A 20,509-nucleotide genomic window follows, 5' to 3' on the forward strand; every position below is an offset into this window, starting at 1 on the left:
GTGTGTGTCTACCTCCGCCTTCAGCCTCTTGTAGAGCCGCCGGGCGATCATGCCTCTGGTGTAGGCCTGGATGGTGACGACGCCCCACAGCCGGTGCCTGAACGCCCGGCGCACCAGGAAGCCCCGACAGCGGCCCTGGAAGCCCGTGATTCGCTGACGTGCCACGTGGTACGAAGCACACAGCTTCCTGGAGCGAACCAGAGCCTGGAGGCGAGAGAAACCCGCTCGCATCTGAAGGGACACGGACGAGGACAGAGAAGGACAGACGAGGAGGAAGATTTACTGTCAGAGGCTCAGAGTTTGTGCTTTTATTTACACCTTTCTCTAACTTTCTGTTTTTCCGTCTGTAAAACACAGAGATGATGCTCACAGCGCCGTAGTCCTTCCTACACTGATACCCTCTCCACGTCTTCTGGATGTACACAGCCGACTTCCTCATCTTCAGGAAGTTAGATCTGATCAAAGGACATGAAAAATCAGAGATTATTTGCGTGTGAGATCATTTCACTTTTCCAAGAGTCTGTTGTTCTCCAGGATTTATCAGAATCTGATCGATGGTTTTAAAGAGTGACACACGGACATATTGAGTCACAGAGACGGAGACATGTTTTTTTTCTAAGGTCTACCTGTCCTTGAAACCTCGAACCACCTTCTGGATGAGGATGACCTTGTCCGTGATGGCCTTGTCTCTCTCGATCTCCAGCAGCATGTCGTGGTGATCCTGCACATCCGGAGACAAAACTAGTGAACAACAAACACAGCTCACTTTGTCAATAGTGAGAGGTTTCCTGCCGAGCAGCAGCTCGGAGACACACAGCTGTGGTTTGAGCTACATGCTAACATCTGCACGCTAACATGGTCACATCAAAACGTTCTCAGAGGATTTTACGACCGCTGAGATCCAACATCTCCCACATGAACAACACAATACGAAGTCACAAGAAGCCAGTTTTGTGTTTGTAGTATAAACTGGTGTTATTTCTTAACAGCAGTGGCTCATTTCATTTGTTAAAATTGAAAAATTTCAGGAGGCTACAGACATTTAATGAACAGAAGAAGAAGCTTTTCATTCTCTGTAAAGCAGCTGTGGACAACCAGTACGGTACAAATCCCTTATAATATCAATTTATGGATCATTGCAGTTCATTTGAATCCTCCTATAATCACAGGAAATGTTCATATTTACGCTGATAAAAACACATTTAATACCTGGAGAATAACTGATTTAAAATGATTAATTTACATTTTCAGCTTTTGTTTTTGTCATTGCTCTTCATTTTCTTCAATAATTTAGTTTTCTGTCAATAAAAACACCAAAGCTGCCACAAATGAATGCTGCATCATAAACAGATGTGGTTTTGGGCCGCTTATATTCAGTACAAAGACAAATTTACCAACTAAATACAAACAACTGGATTTGTGCTGCTTCATTTGAACTCTGCACCAAAACACCACACAGATGCTCAAAGTTAATCTCAAGGTCAGAAGATGACCCTCAATCTTAGTGCAGCAGGTCATGTGATGTTCTTTCTATACGTCACAGGAATTTTTTTTTGGAGAGCGTGGTTTACATCTCACCGTCACTGATGAACCGTTCAGTGTTGGTTTCTTCAAATCAAAGTGTTTCAGCTGCATTACAGCTAACGAGAGTTTAACGACAGAGGCAGCAGGTCAGAAAACTCTCCTGTGGTTTGTAGCAACAGATTTGTGTTTGATATCATAAAAAACAGCTGTCAAACTCTGTCACTTTTTTATTGTCTGAGTATCTGCAGGTCGTCTCTGTTCAAACGTTCAGTCAATAATAAGGAAGCAGGAAAATCAGGTGCAGAAAAAAATAGAAAAATGTTTGCGAGATGATTGTGCCACATATGAAGAAAAATATTTAAAGGATCACCAAATTTATTTCAACCAGATTTCATAGTAGTGCATCCAATAATGTTCAAGATATTTTACTCAAAACTACAAAAGTCAAACTGCTGGTGGTGCTACAGGAGAAGTCAGGGGATTATTCAGTAAAGATACTTCCAGCTAACAAAGATCAAAATATAAATATCTGCCTTCCCAAAATATTTAAGGGAACCTGATAGTTTATCTTTCTGAAGTCAGGACAAGCTTTAAACTTAATTCCGTCTCTTCCTCCTGTGATCAGTCCATCCGCCCTCCGGCTGATCCGACCACATCCTGTCAGGGAAGTGTGGGTGCTCCTCTGTCTTCACCTCCTGCCTTTCTCCTTCCTGCTGCGCTTCCTGTCCAGCCGACCGGCGAGGCTTGATACATATCAGCCTTAAATACACAACAGCCAAAAGATCTTCTCAATTTAAAACCGTGTGAGAGTCACAGCTCTCCGTCTGTATATTCACCACTGTGACATCTCAGTTTCTGCATCCTGGGCTGAGGTCCCCCCAAGATTATTGTGATTGGATTAAAGAAATACAAACAAACCAGAGTGCTTTTTTCCGCTATAAACAGAATGATATACGGGTGCAGCCCACAGACTGGATGTAAAAGTGTTCGTAGCTTCCAGGTCTGAAAAATTTACCAATGCAGGAGTGCCTTAAACTGTAATACCACTGAGGGTCACTAGAGGTCAGCTCCAAAAAGGCTCCGGCTCCATTCAACTCCTCTCATCAAATACAAAGTCAAGACATTTTTTTCAACAAGTCATTACGGTGTCGTTCTCTAAAGTCTCTCCTTCTTATTAGTTTTCTGTTGGTCCATCTGAAAATAATCACATCAATAATGAAATATTAGGCCTCAAAAAGCGGTATGTTTGCGGTCTGTCTGATTGACAGGCCTGTGGTGCACTCAGGTTTCTGCTAACGGTGGGCGGGGCTTAGTGTTCCCTGGTTCCCAGATCCCCCGCTCGGTCCTCCCCAGCTCGTCCAAAAATGGTCACTTCAGGCTCCAAAATAACAAGATGGCGACGGCCAAAATTCTAACTCGAGGCCTAAATAAAGATATTTTCAGAGCGGCAACAACAACAACAAGTACACAAAGTTTGGTGTAAAAGTTTAGAAACAGGAACAGAATCCAGGCCTCTAAAACTCCTCCTGTTTGGTCTCATCAGAGGATCAACAGCAGCAGCTGTGGAAACACGATGCTTTGACAGGAGACACTGCACACGACAAAACAAACTGCTGAGCCCCAATTATCATCCCCTGATGTTTTCATTTCATCTCTGAGGAAAAAAGTGACAGCGTCACCGTGGCAACCAGCAAACGGACATGCCATAACCAGAGACATCTGCCCTCACTTGGCGGGAAACCAAAACACACACACACAGATTTACACATGTAGTATACAGTCATATAGAACTTAAAAATCACTCTCACGCACACACGCAGGAAACCAAAACACACAGTTTTCCGCTGACATTTACAGACTGAATGTTAACAGACAAAGAGCAGAAACTGAACGATGTCGTTTGTCCAGTCACTGTGATGATTGAACACAAGCCGTCACGACAACAGAGATGTATTTCCTCAAAGATTTGGAAGTTAAAGAGCATCAGAAACACTTCTTGTTGCTCCTCGGTGTGTAATATGGGTCAAACTGGCAAAGTAAGTCTTCTTTTTAAACTTAATTTCTTTCAGTTGCTTCCCTCCAAACTGTAATGTGACAAATATAATATATCAAGTAGGTAATGATAGTTTATGGAGGTTGAATTTAGATAAATAAACAGTAAAAGTTCATAAAAACATGACTAAAACTATAAGCACTGTCCCCAGGCTGCGCTCTCGTCATCCAGCTCCACGCCGCAGCGCAGCAGCACTTTAATGGACGAGTACCTTGAGGAAGATCTTGGTCTTTCCCATCTGCCAGTCGTCGTCTCTGCCGAGGACGGCCTCCGCGATCCTCTGACAGGTTCCCCTTAGGTCCTCCTGAGAGAGGGACACAACAACATGAGAGAGGGACACACCAACATGAGAGAGGGACACAACAACATGAGAGAGGGACATAACAACATGAGAGAGGGACATAACAACATGAGAGCGGGACATAACAACATGAGAGAGGGACACACCAACATGAGGAAGGGACACACCAACATGAGAGACGGGGGACATTGTGTCACCTTACTCACTCATATTGAAAACCAGACTGAGTCCAAACTTACACACAGAAATGAGTTGAGCTGAATGTTCATGACAACACAATAATGATATTCAATAGTTTTCTTATCAATACCTAAACCAACAATAAAGTGAGTCTAATGTCTCTGTGTGAATAACTTTGTGACCAAAAACTAAACACACACTATTAAAAACACACACACACACACACACACACACACACACACGCACACACACACACACACACACACACACACACACACACACAGAGTGACCTTCAGGGCAGCAGAGGGAAACCACATGTAGGAGTCCAATGAAAACAGACTGCTGTGGGAAAACACTGCACGGTGACCAAACACGTGTATTGTCATCGGCAGACAACACACACACACACACACACACACACACACACACACACACACACACACACACACACACACACACACGCACACACGCGGGAGTCTAGACAACAGTTTAAGTGAATCTGAGAAGTCGGTCGTCGTCCTTGAAGCCTTTTCTCTCATGAAACATGAAAACCTGCTTAAAGCCGACGGTGAATCTCACGTTTGAGAAGCTCTTGAAAGCCGCGTGAATGATTTTCTCTGCCAGTTAACATGTTTCTGTCTCTGTGAGGTCTTCGTCGTCTGTGACTTAGATGTGACAGTAAAACACGTTAAAACTGGAGTCCTCAGCAGCTCCCAAACAAACACCCTACCTGTTTGTACGCCGGTTTGACTCCCGGCATCAGCACCCGGTAGCGGTCCACAAACTCCACGAAGGTGTAGCGGATGGGGTAACCGGCGCGGCGGATCCGGATGGTCTCCATCATACCCGAGTACCTGAGCTGACGCACACACAGCTCGCGGTCGAACAGCTGCACAGACAAACACCAGGGCTGAGAGTCAAAGTGTCACCGACCGCCGGATAAAAACCTCAAATCATCTCAAGATGGATTTTAAGATTCAGAAACTTTTTTTTTTTTTTTTTTTAAATGACACAGAAGCAGCTGTTAAAGGTCATCAGGTCTTAGAGGTTTAAAGTTCTCTTTATTTATCTGATTCATCACGTCTACTGCTTTTATTTTTATTTATTTTTTATTGTTTCTTGGAACAAATTCACTTGTTTTGATGAAGACATGTAGAATTTGTATTCTTATTCTGTATTACTGAAAATAAAACCTGTTTGTGGTCCATCTGTCTTCATTTATCTGATTAATCAAACAGAAAAGTCTGAAAAATACATTGAAAACGTAATTTATTTATTCTAATAGCGCTTTTATTTTTCATGGAGGATAACGGTTACAGTAAACATCATGTTAAACTGCATGTGGATTTATTATTTTTCTACAAACTCATATTGGTTAATCAACAAAGTTATAATCACTGATGACCACTGAAATGATTTCTGTTACAGGTTAATTAAACTTTGACATGTTACAAAAATAATTGCACTTTCTATCAAATATATCCCTTTTTGTGGATTCAAAACAGATCAGCATTTTGTCATTTATCTGCAGGATTGGACAAAATAACAAAGATGTACAGGATGTGGAAAACAAATGAAAAACATCTTTACCATGAGAATGAAAAAGAAAACATGAATATTATTTCAACACTTAAATACTGTGAATGTATCTGCAAGCTAGGGACAATTAATGACTTCTTATTGATTGCATTTGTGTTGTCCTGACTTTGCAGCTGGTTGTCTTCACATATGAAAAAATATCCGAGACATCTGACTCCTTCCTAATTAATAAGATCCTTTTCTGTGGCAGAGTTGACATTCAGTTACTTCAAAATTAGATCGTTTTCAGATGTGTTCACGTGACTCATAATTCACTTGAACGGAGTTATGAAGTAAACTCAAGAGGAGAACTGTTTTGTTTTCACCCTCTATGGCACCGCTTCGACTAGATGTGTAGCAGCAGACAAGAGTTTGGAGACTCACCATCGGCTTCTTGTACTCGTTGGGTTTGATGCAGCGGACGAAGAACGGCTGACAGACGCTCAGAGTCCTCATCAGCAGCTCCAGAGATCTCTTAAACTGACTGCTCAGAGTGGGCGAACGCTTCCTGGTCTCTGCCCCCTGAACACACACACACACACACACACACACACACACACACACACACACACACACACACACACAACACAAAACACACACACACATACACACACACAATGAAAGTGTCAGGGGTTTGTTCTTCCTGAGCTCTGACCTTTAGCCTCCTATTCTGTCTCTAAATATAAAAGTGTTTGTCAGCTTAAAACTTGTCAACAATCAAAGCAGCTACGTGAAACAGCTGGAGATAAAAAAAAAAAAAAAAAAAAAAAAAAAAAAAAAAATCAATTAATTGATCGATTAGTAAAGTACGTTTTTAGAGCAATGAAGACAAACGTTTTTTCTTTAAGTCATGATAAACTAAATATATTTTTGGACTTGAGAGTGCAACTTGAATATTGGAGATTTAAAGGAATTTCTTGAGCTGTGCATTTAAAAGATCTGCTACAGTTTGCAGGCGTTTTATGGTCAAAATAATTGATTAATCCATCAAAAATAAATGGGCTCGATACCGATTCTGGAGATATCCATTTTATATTAAAGTAACAGTCCGCATCACAGTAATGCAAAGAAGGTTTAGGATTTATATCACATAATAAAACTTTAATTACTTTACTGACATGCAGTTACGTTTCTGAAAAGGTATTTATCTGACCAGGAATTAGACGGGGACCGGCCCGTTAGAAAAGCAGTTAGAAAACCAGACATTTGTCCAACCACCACATCACAAGAACTGAACCTCGAGGTGAGGCTTCGGCTGACTGATTTAAACTGACGGTTAACCGATATATTTTTACGGTACAAACTCCTGAAATGAACCTTATCGGTGGCTTTGTTGGTTGTTTTACGTTGAAGTTTTTTTGTTGTTGTTGTTTTTTACCGGAACAGTGTTAATGAAATAACTTTGAGCTTTACACTATTATATACGGTCAATGCGCTAAACGCATATCTGTACTGCCCTCCAGTGGTCACAGTTAGGTATTGCAACACCAATAAATTCGAAATAATAAATACATGAATAAATTTTTACTTTACACGATCTTTTAAACAGCGTAACAATAATCTGTCCTGATATCACAGTGCACGAGTCGTTATCAGTGTAATTATTTTTTTTAAAAAACGCCAGTAAAAATAAAAAGATACATTTATAAAAAGTTGGCGGATGTGATACTGGATCTTATGTATTTGCTTCCCTCCAGTGGCGACTGTAGGAACTACAGCGATTCATCAAGTTAGACATAATCACAACGAAGACACTTCCGGTGGATGCTTTCAAGTTAAAAGTACGATCAAACCCGTATGTGCCGTATTAAGTTAATTGTCAGCTCCATGTGAGGTAAAACGCATACAAAATTATAAAAACACTATATTAATTTGTAAAAACAAACAAACTGATTTGATCAGTTACAATCACTATTATCAATTTGCCTTTCTGTGTAAAACTTGATGTGTCACTGTGATGTAGTTTCTTCAAATGACCACTAGAGGGCACTACATATCAGAGTTTTATTTAGTATAGGATTTTTACCTTTTAGAAACATGATAATAAATGAAGAAAGCGTGTAAATGTTGAATAAATGACATACTTTAAAAAAAAACATATATATTACATATACATATGATGTAAAAATTTGTTTTGTCAAACCACATCAAGATTTGTTCATGTGATGTGTCTGTTTTGAAAGACAGATTTAGTTCTCTTTCAGACGTCCATGTTTGACCGCTACTAGGGGGCATGGTGCATATACTGTGAGTGTGTGTGTGTGTGTGTGTGTGTGTGTGTGTGTGTGTGTGTGTGCATACAGTCTATGGTCTGCATGTGTCCGTTACCATAGCAACATCAGCCTGGAAGATTTGTTTGATGAATTTGTTTTTGGAGGAGTGAACCAGCTGGATGATGTCGCCGTATAAAGTGTCCCTGTTCTTCTCCAGGAAACCTACAGGACACACACACACACACACACACACACACACACACACACACACACACACACACACACACACACTGTTATAAGTAACCAAGTAAATTTACTCAAGTAGAGTACAGCTTTAAAGTAGGCTACTTGTATTTAGTTGAGTATTTTTGTCACAAATGTTGTACTTTCACTGTGTATTCATTTTTTAGTTGTAGTTACTTGTTACTTTGTCAAATTTAGGTTTGAATATATTGTCTTCAGCAGGTAGTAAACTTTATTTGCACACTTCAGTGTGTGACGTGACTCTGACCTCTCGTCTCGTAGTAAACCCCTCCGGCGAAGTGTTGGATGCCGAACTGAGTTTCGTAGTTGTTCTTTGGAGGGATGTAGTATGTGTTGAGTTTGTGCTGGAAGTTCAGCTTGTTGAGCATCGTGGTGTCGGTGCCCTACAGGAGACGCGCGCGCACACACACACACACACACACACACACACACACACACACACACACACACACACACACCGGGAAAACAGTAGTTCACATATTAAACATGAACACAACACTGACAGACCTTCAACTTTTCACCTTATATCTTGAACTTGTTGTTTATCGAGACCTCCAGCAGTTAAAGAGTTAAACTGTCATTCATCTGCAGTCGTGTTTCTTTCCAGCTGTCGAATGTATGATTGATTTTATTATTGTGTCATGCACAAAAGAATATTTCCAGCCCACGCAGCCTTATAAAACATCACTATTTCAGGAAAAAAAAAGAAACCAGAACAACAGTGGCAACATCAATTTGAAATAATTCTAAGCAAATAAACCATCCTGTTCGTTTTAAGCTTTAGAAACAAAAGAAGACAACTTATATAAAACTAAGAAAAACGTTCCAGTCTGTCATCGTCAGTGTTTTTTTAAACGATCGAACAGATAAACAATTTTGTGTTGAAACCAAATACAGGTTTTTTTTTTTAGTTTTGTTTGTTTTTTAACTTCAGTATCTTTGAGCGCGTCCACAGCGGAGGCGGTCTGGAGTCAGAGTACCTTGGGGAACTTGCTCTCCTCGTCGATGAGCGAGATGATGTTCATGGGTTTGATGGCGATCATGTCCAGGGCGTCCTGGTTGTCGGTGAACTCGATGTGCTGCCAGTTGATGTGCTCCAGGTTGTACTCCTCCTGTTCCAGCTTGAACACGTGACGCACGAAGAACTGCTGCAGGTTCTCGTTGGCGAAGTTGATGCAGAGCTGCTCGAAGCTGCAGGACGGAGGACAGAGACATTTGCATAATTAAAACTGCAAGCAGTGATGTACGGGCCGCCGCTTAAAGTTGCTATTTTTGTCTCGTTTCCTGTCTCCGAGCCCACTCGCAAAACACATATCAGATGTATTGTCTCACTACGCCGGAAGTATGTGACACGTTTCGTGAGTAACGCAAAGTAACGCAAAGTAACGCGTAACGCAAAGTAACGCAAAGTAACGCGTAACGCAAAGCAACGAAGAGTAACGAGTAACGGAAAGTAACGAAAGGTAACGAGTAACGAAAAGTAAAGTAACGAAAAGTAACGAAAAGTGCCGTGACAACGGCGCTCAAAAGTTCCTGCCTTTAAAAAATAAAAATAAAAAAAATAAAAAAAAACCTCGGACGTTCCTTTGTGTTACCTGTGCAGGTGTGTTTTGAAGCTGAATATCACGTTTTATATTTCTACACTGAGAGCTCATCACACTCCTGGTTTTATACACCTTAGTTTGAACTGTGACCTCTGGTGCTGACTGTCATCATTTAACCCATAATCCACCTGAAAATCTACCTGCAGCATTACAGGAAGGATTTTAACTGACTTCCTGTGTTCCTTTACGTCCTGTGCTCTTAATTTGGAAAAACAATGTTTGTACCTGATTTGCCCCTTTTATTGTTTCATTAATGTTGCAGTTGTGTAAATATATTTCTGTGACACACTAATCCTTTGGAAAATGGAGGACAAACTGTTTTCTATTTGATTTGATCTGTTTGCTGAGAAAACATCTATTACTACTTAAAGTACTTACTTAAAGTAACTGGCTCCTAAATGGTGGAATGAGCTCCTCACCGACATCAGGACAGCGGAAACTCTGAACATCTTCCGCCGCAAACTAAAAACACACCTCTTCCGACTATACCTTGAATAGGTAGCACTTTAGTAGCACTTAAAATGTCACTTAATGATAGCACTTTGTAGTTTGGCTTTCTTGAAGAAATTGTACTTTCTTGATTCCTGTTGTTCTGGGTTTTGTACCCTCATGGTTCAAATGCACTTATTGTAAGTCGCTTTGGATAAAAACAAATCCAAAGTAATGTAATGTAATGTTACGTAAAAGTCACTAATATTGCATGTCGTCCAAATTATCATTAAAAGTCATACTATAGCATGTCGTTTAAAATATGAAAAAAAAGTCATACGATGGTATGACTTATTCTTCATATTTTATACGACATACTAAAGTCTTACGTATTTAAAAAATTTTTAATATAACTTTTTAGTATAACTTTTTTGTGATTTTTTTTTGGGACGAAGAAAAAGTGATACTATATTATGACGTTGTGGACGAAACACTACGGCTTGACTTTTTCCTTCATATTTTAGACAACATACTAAAGTATTAAGTATTTAAAAAATTTTGGGCCGAAAAAAAAAAACCCGTCATGACGTATGTACCTATGCAGTATGACTTTTTGGTTATTTTTGGGTCCATGAAAAAGTCACACAATAGTATGACGGTTTGGACGACATACTATGGTATGACTTATTCTTCATATTTTATACGACATACTAAAGTCTTAAGTATTTTTAATTTTTTTTGCCGAAAAAAAACATACTTTAGTATGACTCGAGCCATTTGGCCACGCCCACTCGCAACTCCACTAGAATATTAAATTTTTCGCTGGGAAACGTGTATCCACTTTCATGAGTTTTTGAATATGATAAAGCTGCAAATAGGAAGGAACAAGGAGTAAGCGTGTGTGTGTGTGTGTGTGTGTGTGTGTGTGTGTGTGTGTGTGTGTGTGTGTGTGTGTGTGTGTACCTGTTGACGGTGAAGTTCTCGAAGCCGAAGATGTCCAGCAGTCCGATGGAGCGTCTGAGAGCTTTGGGCTGTGACGACGGAGGCTTGTAAATCGCTGCATTGATCTTCTCCACGATCCACACAAACAAACGCCCGTAGATTCCCTACACACACACACACACACACACACACACACACACACACACACACACACACACACACACACACACACACAGAGGAGTGAAGACTTGTATTGTGTTTTTTTTTTTTGTATGACATCCTTCTCTCAGTACACTAACAATTAGTGCTCCTACATGTCAGGACTTTTATTGTGTAGTGTTGTTTCAAACTGCACACTGCTGTTCTGCACTGACAGGAAATGACCTCATCATGTGACCACATCACCCTCCAAAATATCTGCAGCTTTAATTATTTTAACCAGAATTCAACGTGCTTTTGTGTCCTCTGCTCAACACTCAATAAACACATGTATTCTTCTGTCCAGCAGCAGCAGTGGAAGGGAAACACTTTGTGTTCAGGAACAGCTGCAGCTTCCTCAGATGCTTTTAATTTGAAAATTCTTTACGTCTGTGGCCCCGCCCCTTCCTCTACGGAGCCAAGATGGCAACCATTTAGGGTGGAAAGTGTCCTATGTTTTTTTTTTTGGACTGTTTTGAGTGCATCATCCTGGTACTTGTAGTGTACTGCATGTTTCTGTACTTAGGAACACAGCCATGGACGTAAACACAGCAGGAATAATATGTTTAATGTTGCTTTGCAAATGTTTTGTGAGGAAAGAAATCCATTTAAAAGTCTGATATGAGTGACTACGATGGAGAATATCACGGATCTCCTTGTATTCTCCGATAATGTATATATCTCTCCTCTTTCAGGCCTCACGCCATCATGTGGTGAGTTTCTCTGACAGACGACGCTCCAGACTTTTCACTCATGAGTTGATGAATTAAGATAAATAAGAAGGTTTTCATCGATTGGGTGTTTTACCTTCACGAACGCGTCACGAACATCGAGAGCCTGCTCCATGCTGAGTGGAGTGGAGACCGTCTCCCCTCTGGTGATCAGCGTTCGGCTGGTCAGACAGTTCATCAGATCCTTACCGTCCACCTGAACACACACACACACACACACACACACACACACACACACACACACACCAGACTTAGAAAGCGAAGAAGTTCTCAGAGAAAAGTGAGAATATTGTGTTTTTAGGGTGAGCAGGATTTAAAAAACATCACTTCCAGCGTGAAGAAGGTACCGAAGTTTAGGTTCAGTTTTAGACAACAGAGTGATACCTCACCAGCAAAATGAACCTGCCTTTAGTGAAACGGATTAACGTGTGTGTGTGTGTGTGTGTGTGTGCGTGCGTGCGTGTGTGTGTCACCTCCAGCAGAGTAGCAGCAGTAGCGAGATGAGCGCTGCGGACAACCTCGCAGGCGTCCAGGTTGTCGTAGGTGCGAGCTGCAAGGTCAAAGGTCAACGGCGTGTTTTTATTTTTTGGACACAAATAGGAAGAAAATTGAAACACAGAAATAAAAATACAACTAAAATCCAAAAAAGATAGTTTGTTGGAACATTTTGATGAAATCAGTCTTAACTCGACAAGCGTGGCTGCAGGGAATTAATTTCTGAACTAAGAAGCAGAGTGTCGACGAACATCATGAAATAAATAAATGTATTTAAAAGCGTCTGAATATTTTTGCTGTCACCTTCATATCTCAGATTCCCCATGTGTAAAATGGCAGCCAGAAGTTTAGAAATCTCCCCGTTCTCCTTGTCAGTGAACATCAGCACCTGAGCAAACCGAACAGAGGACCACATGGAGAATAACAGAGGATAAACTTTTACTACTTGATGAGTTGTAAAGTGAGACACACTCGTCCGTACCTTCATTGCAGAGCGGATGTTGGAGTACTCCTTCAAGTCGTCTCGGCCGTCACACACCGTGCAGTTACCCTGACAGATGGGAAATATAGTAATAGTTCAAAGAATTAAAAAAACACAGGAGAATTATGTCCTTTTATATTTCAGTGATCCACGCTTTTAACTCATCATGTCTGGATTATTAATAATTGCCTGTATTCAGGACTCAGCTAAAGGTAAGCTGCCGTCGTCACATGTCTGACAAACTCTAAGAGACAACACCACATCATACCCGTCCTGCAGCGTTACAACGGATACCGACTGAGAAACGTTTTTTAGTGACTCTGGAAATATCGTCAAAAAGAGTTGTTGTCATATGACCCTCTGACGTGAAGTTTCCAGTAAAACATTTACATGTTGACTGACTGGAAGGAAGTCCTGAAGAGGAGACTGTCCAACAACTAACTCAGTCAGGACCCTGAACCTCTTCTCACAGAAAGACAGCTTGTGTTTGATGGTACTCATGTGATGCTCTGGAACAATCTGATCAAGCATCTTCTTCCTGAGATCACACAACCCCGGCACAGCCTGAGAGTCACAACATGTGAATGAAGGGACACGATACGAAGGAAGAGAACAATTTGTGGATGCAGGAGGTTCTGCAGCAGCTGTTGAGGAGCGACGGAGAGAACGAATGAACGCTGTTAGAAAGACTGACAGGGAGTCTTTGAATGATTGGACAGAAAACAGGCTCGAAGTCAAAGCTGCTGCATCGTTATCAGCCTGTTGATCGATCATGACGTGACTGATCGGTCTGATACGTGAGGGCGAAGCAGGCCTCACCATGGTCAGGTAGGTGAAGTTGGTGGCTTTGCTCAGTCCCAGTTTCTGCTTCTCATCCGGAGTCATGCCCTTCAGCATGCAGTAGAAGATGTGGTAGTTTCTCTCGTCGTGGGCCTGAACAGAGAAGAGGAAGAAATAAATGTGGCATCATTACATCATATAAAACATTAAGGTAAGAAACGATTGATCCTCGGGGGGTTAATTCACAAGTCAGAGCAGCTAATAACGCTTTTCCCTAATTATTTTCAAAATAAAAGCCCTCTTTTCACATGTAATCCTTATTCATTTTCTAATACACACTCCTATAAATAAATAATAAATAAACATAAAAATAAATAAATACAGGGAGAACTGTCACTTATTTTTCCCACTTCGAGCACTGACTAGAGGTTAAAAAATAGTTTGACTTCAAAGGATGGAAAGGAATTTAAAAAAGGTGCCGGAGGAAGGGACGGGTGGGAAGAAGAAGTCGGTAGAAATGGAGAAGAGGAGGAGAGAAGCGGGAAGAGCTGAGTCAGCGTGAGCTCTGACAGGTGGACAGGTGTGATCAGTGTGTGCTCTACCTGTCGACAGACCCGGGACTTCTCCAGCAGGTATTGCTCGATCTTGGCTCCCTCTATGGCTCCTCTCTTGTTGAAGTGGATGTCGATGTATTTCCCGAAACGAGACGAGTTGTCGTTGCGGATTGTTTTCGCGTTGCCGAAGGCTGAAGGAGAGATAAACAAACAAACAAACAAACAAACAAACAAACAAACAAACAAACAAACGATGGAGAAAATGACGTCGTACGAATGAAGTGCACGTGAACCCGGCTTTATGTTAAATACAGTAAAATACTGAAACAAAACACATCACAGTCGAGGTTTAATACCCTGCTCGGGAGTTTATTGATGACTTCTTGTGTAGCTGCTGTCCATCCTTTCTGACTTGTGTGTGTAAATGTGTTCATTATGCTTCATTATCGGTATTGATAACAGATGGATGAACGTACGTTAAGTTACTTATGTGATATTTGAAATGGTACTTAATTAATTAATGACAGATGGCATGCTGCTATCACCTGCTGAAAATAAACTGCATGCACGAGGGAGTGTCGACGACGTTTCATTCAGAATTAAACCAGATTAAGCCGTTTTCTGACTCACTTGCTAACAAAGGATTTACGTTTCTCAATCGAAATTTTTGTAAATAATGTGACTTTAATTACAAAAAGCCAAATATTTGACAAGAAATGTAGAAGTAAAGTCTTTTTTCAGCATAATTATGGAAATAAAAATTCCTATTTGTGTATATACTGAAGCCTATGTACTCTATGTGTTCCTACCTTCCAGTATGGGATTGGCCTCCAGGACCTGCTGTTCGATCCACGAGTGTTGGCCGCTGATGGCCGCCAGGAACTGAAGGATCAGTTTGGTGCTTTCGGTTTTTCCTGCTCCAGACTCCCCACTGTGAAGTCACACAGTTTGTGATGAAGCAGGGAGAGGAGAGAGCAAAGATTTTACAGGAGCTCATTATCAATTTGTACCCGTACTTTTGTCGGGATCATCTTAGGGCCGACGTACCGGCTGGTCCCTGGACTCCTTCCTACCTGATGATGCAACACTGGTCGCGGTTGTTCCTCTGCATGTTGAAGTAACAGTTGTCCGCGATGGCAAAGATGTGAGGCGGCATTTCACCGATCTTCTTGTTGGTGTAGAGGCGGATCTGGTCGGCCGTGTAGATGGGCAGCAGCTGGTACGGGTTGACGGCCACCAAGATGGAGCCTGTATACGTCTGAGCACAGAAGAAGAGAATCAATGGACGGTAGTTTTCTGAGGCCGACGTGATGCTGATTGTTCTGACTGAAAATCTGGAGCCAGTTTCATGCCAGTAATCTGTTCCACATGCTGGAGGTGTTCAGGGGCTGGTTGTCGAGCGAAAAATGATAAGGGAAGGTTTTTTTTTTTTTTTTAAGTTTTTTGATTCTTTATATTGTTACATCCTTTGCTGAATTTTCCCATAAAAGTTTCCTTGTAACTTTAAAATTCTTCAAGGAGGAGGAGGTTTTCTGTTGGAGTCAAGGGAGGTAAGCAGTTTGATGCGGTTTTCAGGTTAACCATGTTTTCAGTTTAAAGAAAAAGTTCAAAATTGGTTGTGAATTAATTCTTCTCAGCCCGGCCAGCCTGCAGAGGAAACTCCTTTCAGCCACTTGTGTCCGCGATGTCATTCTTTCAGTCACCACTGAGAGCTCGTGACCATCGGTCAGGGTCCGAACGTAGACTGACGGGCAACATGAAACCTTCGCCTTCTGGCTCAGCTCCTCTTAAGCAAAATGTTCCGGTGTAGAGCCTGCTTTACTGACTCTTAGTTGGTCCTTAGCCATCATCCGGGCTCGGCATCGCTCCACCCGTCAGTACAGTAGAGACACCGTGTCAGTGTCACGTTTTGCCTCGGCAGAGCGTGAAAAGTAGACGCATGTATGACCAGGGTCGAAGAGGGAGGTCATGTGATGAAGCACAAAGAGTCACCTGAAAACGTGACACGATATGGTCTGGTGGACGGATGGATTTATTCTACTTAATTGTTTTTAGCCTGAATCTGCTTTATTCATTTGTTTTCAGTTGGTTTGACCTGAATTTAAAATCCTGCTTGAGTAAATAGGTTCAAAATCATCATCCATAGCAATTTTTTACATCTTTCTATATAAAGTAAAAAATAAGTAAAATAATTCAGGAAATTATAGACGTATTGCAGATCAAACTCTTCTTGAGATTCGTGTGCGATCAGTCAGCCACCTTCAATGTTGTGTGCAGCTTTTAGACGATTTTATGAATCAAATATAAAAATCAAACGTGTGTTAAACACATCAGACTCTGTTGGTGGGCAGAAAACTTGAGGAGCTGATGCAGGTCTTGTAGCTCAGATGTTGAAGGATGACAATGAGAACGTATCAGTGTTCGCCACTGGAGAACAGACGGCCATGTTGGAAACAAATCAGCATGCATCCCGGCTGCAGGGCTCATTCCTGCAGGAACATGACACCTCTGGAGATACGATGTTTAAGCTACTCCACCAAACCCACAACTGCTTCAGTGTCAGGTTTGAGATGCTAACATGTAGCATTCAGAACATGCAATATACATGCAGTTTATATATATATGAATAACAAATATACTGCACGTTGCTGTTTTTGAGGACATGGAGGTGTTGCACTAAAAGTGTGCATTTATACATGCATTAATTGCAGGCACTTGTGCGTGTTTCTGCTTCCTCTTTTGCAGCCATGCTCGACCTCTAGGAGCTGACTTACCCTGCCACCACAATTTGTCTTCACAGGAAACAGGAAAGAGGAAGAAGGATAACAAACAGGACAAAAGAGAGAATAAAGAAGCAACACAGTGAGATGAGAGCAAAAAAACAGCCAACAGCAGAAGTCTGAGGTTGAATATGTGAGAAAGAGTCGGAAAAGAACGTTCAAGCTTTGGATAAAGGTGAAAAAAGCTCCATAAAGAGGCAAAAGAACAATGCAGCAGCAGCATCTGTCTGGTTGTCAGTATGAATGAAGTAAAGTAAGACATCTAGCAGTTTTTCAACTGTAACTCATCATATTTATCAGCCAAATAATCATGAAAAGAATGTCGTCATCTTGTGCTGCCTTCATATCATGACAGAAAAAACGGAGCTGAGTGAACATAAACAAGCCAACAAAGAGGAAAATAAAAACAGTGTCACAGCGACACTCACGTATATCAGTTTCTCTCTGTATCTGATGAGCAGGTTGCGGAGGATGCCGGCTTCGTTCAGGTCTCCCAGGCGGATCATGTCCTCCACGCCGTGGATGGAGGTCGGATGCATCGGCTTGATGTTGGTGGCGTTCTGGGGGGATATCCAGTGCTCCTGGAGCGGGAGGGAAAATCATGGAGGTTTGTATAGGAAAACAGAAGGAATTTCAGGACGCTCCTGATCCAAAGTCATATGAAATATTTATTATTCCAACATTCAAAAGGCTTTTAAGCTCCACCACAGCTTAAATGTATGACTTACTAATATTGCTTTTCTTTTTGTCAGTAACAGGCTGCAAAAGCTCAAGAAAACGTTTCAATTGAGCTTTTCTTCATTACTTTTACTGTGTTAAAGAAATGTAAAGCTTTTTATAACATCTTAACATCGACATAACATCATGACCGAACAATGTGCAGTGTATACTGCTGGGTCTAAAATCACATCATTGCACCCTGTTTTACTACAGTAAGGTGAGATTTTGGTAACTTTGCCTCATTTTGCTCCCCACAACATAAAGGAAGTCTTTTCGATTTAAATAAGTGTTGCAACTCTTACATTTCCTTCATCATCCAACACCTGGATCTGTCCCGAATCACAGAGTTTGACTACGGCGCCAACCGGCACCTCAAATTCCCGACCGGTCTTCAAGTCCAGCCAGACGTAGTCACCCTGCAAGGAAGAATGAATGTTTTAAATCAGGGTCAGAAGTACTGCAAAAGGCACGATCAGATGAGAAGTCAGAGTCGGAAGCAGAAGGGAACCATCGACCACCTCTCCATGAATGTGACTGGAAAGTTTTACATTTTCAGGCTTTCGAGATGTGTGAACCTTTTAAAGTCAGACTATGGCTTAAATCAGGCCTCCTCTCATCTTCATCAACACGACATTACTACATTTATGGCAGTCGTTTCTTTGAGAATCAGCAATACAAGTCAAGTAAGTCAAGCACTGAAACAAATGGTGCAGTCTGAGAAGGGTAAAGTGAACCTGATCCAGTCAGACAGTCCGACCTTGACCGGAAGCTTCTGGAAAGGAGAAAACACAAAATGTGTAGCAGGAATTTGTTGCAACTCACAGCCTGCAGGGTTCAGGAGGCTGACACCGTCTAGCTTCAGGTTGAAGTTTAAAACATCTGTTTGACAAAGCTTACACTTACAGGAAGTAGATGAAGGCTGAAAGGACCTTTGGCCTCTCTTTTTACGTGTCTGTTTGCACTTTTCTGTTCTTTATCTCAGAGACTTTTGCTCCCTTTGCAAAGACTCATGCTAGCTCTTTCCCTCTGTTTCCTGTCTTTGTGCTAAGCTAAGCTAAGCAGCTACAGGTTACAGCCTCCAGTTTAACAGACAGATATGAGAAGGATGTCAATCATGTCAAAATGTCCAAGTCATTCTTAAAAGGTAAAGTCAATCAATGTTTCATGATGCAGAAGACTGAAGTTAAAGCGCTGCTACTAAGTTCTCTATCAAATAATTTTTTTCTTTACTCACAGACACATTTTTATCGCTTTTGAGGACATCACATTGACTTGCATTAATTTCATGGACGCTTATGTTAACTGTAACTATAACCTATACTTGCCTAAACCCAACCAACCAACCGTAACCTTAAACCAAGTCCTCATATGTTAATATTTAATTTATACTTATGGAGACTTGAATTTTGTCCCAAAAAAAGGAGGCAGGTCTCCACTGATGAGCATGACATGAGCAATACACACACACACACACACACACACACACACACACACACACACACAAATGTACATTAAAAACTTAAACAGTTTTTAAATGTGCAGTTATGATTCATGACTCAAAACAGACTCCAATGTATAATTATTTTAGCACACACTTTCCTCTCTCTCTTTCACACACACACATTAATGGGTGTTACAAAAAAGCCACAATTATGCATGAAACAAGTACACACTCACATGTTACGTAGTGCAAATCCCACAGAGAAGAGACACACAATTATGACTCATGAGACTTAAGACTCTTTCCCACACACACACACACACACACAGAGTTACAGCATACCGGCATCAGTGTACTTTGTTTCATCACAGTGTTGACGTTGCGTAGCAGCGCCCATTTAGCCAGATCCTTCTCATAGAGCTCTAGGTAGTCCCGACGTTTGTACATCTTCACGTGCTCAGTACACACTTACGTACACTTACATACAGGTGGACAGGTGTGTAAGCTGTTCTGAGGTTTGTATAGTTTCAGTTTTCTCTGTGCTTTGTAAATACACACACAGATAGACAGTTTGGACTGATTAAAGCTGTCATACGAACTCTGAAATGTTTAAAATCTCCATGGTTTCATTATTCCACGTTAAACTCCAGCAGATCACAGTCACATGTCACCTCTGCTTCTCTTTGCTGAGTTCCTTTAAAAAGGACACTTCATTAAATGCCCTTCAAGTGATGGAAAAAAAATATATCAAGAAAACAAGGTCCAATATCCGACATCCGGTGGTCTAACAGGGTCACAAACAAAAGGAACATCCTGGTTTGTGACCTTCAATTTTCTAAAAATGTCTCTAAAGAAAGCAGTTCGAAAATATCTCCAGTATTCTGCTAATTTTCAGATCATTTTGAAGTTTCCTCTGCAGGAACATTTTGGGACAGTCCTCCTGCTGCTCTCTGTCCATCTCTCTCTCTGTCACACTCACACTTTGTTCACCCAGCCCCCCCCCCCCCCCCCCCCCCCAACAACCTCCCCTGTTGCCCATGGCAACAAGATGTCACTTCCTCCTCAGGTGTGTCATATGGTGTTGGATTTCTGGATAGATAAATACACTACAGGCTCTTATTGCGTTGTCAATTCTACAAGTAATGCAGGATAAACAATGTGTTTCCTGCCTGAGTAAGGACAATATCAGTAATGATAATAACTTCACAATATAGTGCATTTAAATGTATCTGTGAATCATA

At 41.3% G+C, this 20,509-nt stretch overlaps 1 protein-coding gene across 1 annotated transcript in view; it reads right to left on the bottom strand.

The window, feature by feature from the left end:
• The window catches only part of myo7aa (myosin VIIAa), a 53,171-nt gene that overhangs the window by 19,442 nt on the left and 13,220 nt on the right, over nucleotides 1–20,509 (bottom strand). The window contains exons 3-23 of the mRNA XM_069148308.1: nucleotides 18,130–18,243; nucleotides 17,536–17,688; nucleotides 17,102–17,119; nucleotides 15,401–15,585; nucleotides 15,137–15,258; nucleotides 14,376–14,518; nucleotides 13,813–13,926; nucleotides 12,994–13,062; nucleotides 12,816–12,900; nucleotides 12,491–12,567; nucleotides 12,094–12,213; nucleotides 11,110–11,252; nucleotides 9,094–9,304; nucleotides 8,361–8,496; nucleotides 7,965–8,071; nucleotides 6,021–6,158; nucleotides 4,789–4,947; nucleotides 3,789–3,881; nucleotides 627–721; nucleotides 371–455; nucleotides 13–231 (exon numbers count right to left, since the gene is read on the bottom strand). Of these exons, the coding sequence (XP_069004409.1) occupies nucleotides 13–231; nucleotides 371–455; nucleotides 627–721; nucleotides 3,789–3,881; nucleotides 4,789–4,947; nucleotides 6,021–6,158; nucleotides 7,965–8,071; nucleotides 8,361–8,496; nucleotides 9,094–9,304; nucleotides 11,110–11,252; nucleotides 12,094–12,213; nucleotides 12,491–12,567; nucleotides 12,816–12,900; nucleotides 12,994–13,062; nucleotides 13,813–13,926; nucleotides 14,376–14,518; nucleotides 15,137–15,258; nucleotides 15,401–15,585; nucleotides 17,102–17,119; nucleotides 17,536–17,688; nucleotides 18,130–18,243 (2,586 nt within the window). The remainder of the gene's footprint in view (nucleotides 1–12; nucleotides 232–370; nucleotides 456–626; nucleotides 722–3,788; nucleotides 3,882–4,788; nucleotides 4,948–6,020; nucleotides 6,159–7,964; nucleotides 8,072–8,360; nucleotides 8,497–9,093; nucleotides 9,305–11,109; nucleotides 11,253–12,093; nucleotides 12,214–12,490; nucleotides 12,568–12,815; nucleotides 12,901–12,993; nucleotides 13,063–13,812; nucleotides 13,927–14,375; nucleotides 14,519–15,136; nucleotides 15,259–15,400; nucleotides 15,586–17,101; nucleotides 17,120–17,535; nucleotides 17,689–18,129; nucleotides 18,244–20,509) is intronic.

The sequence above is a fragment of the Embiotoca jacksoni genome, unplaced genomic scaffold, assembly GCF_022577435.1.
Source record: "Embiotoca jacksoni isolate LCO1_2020_lvr unplaced genomic scaffold, fEmbJac1.0.p SCAF_14, whole genome shotgun sequence".
NCBI classification, from domain to species: Eukaryota; Metazoa; Chordata; class Actinopteri; family Embiotocidae; genus Embiotoca; species Embiotoca jacksoni.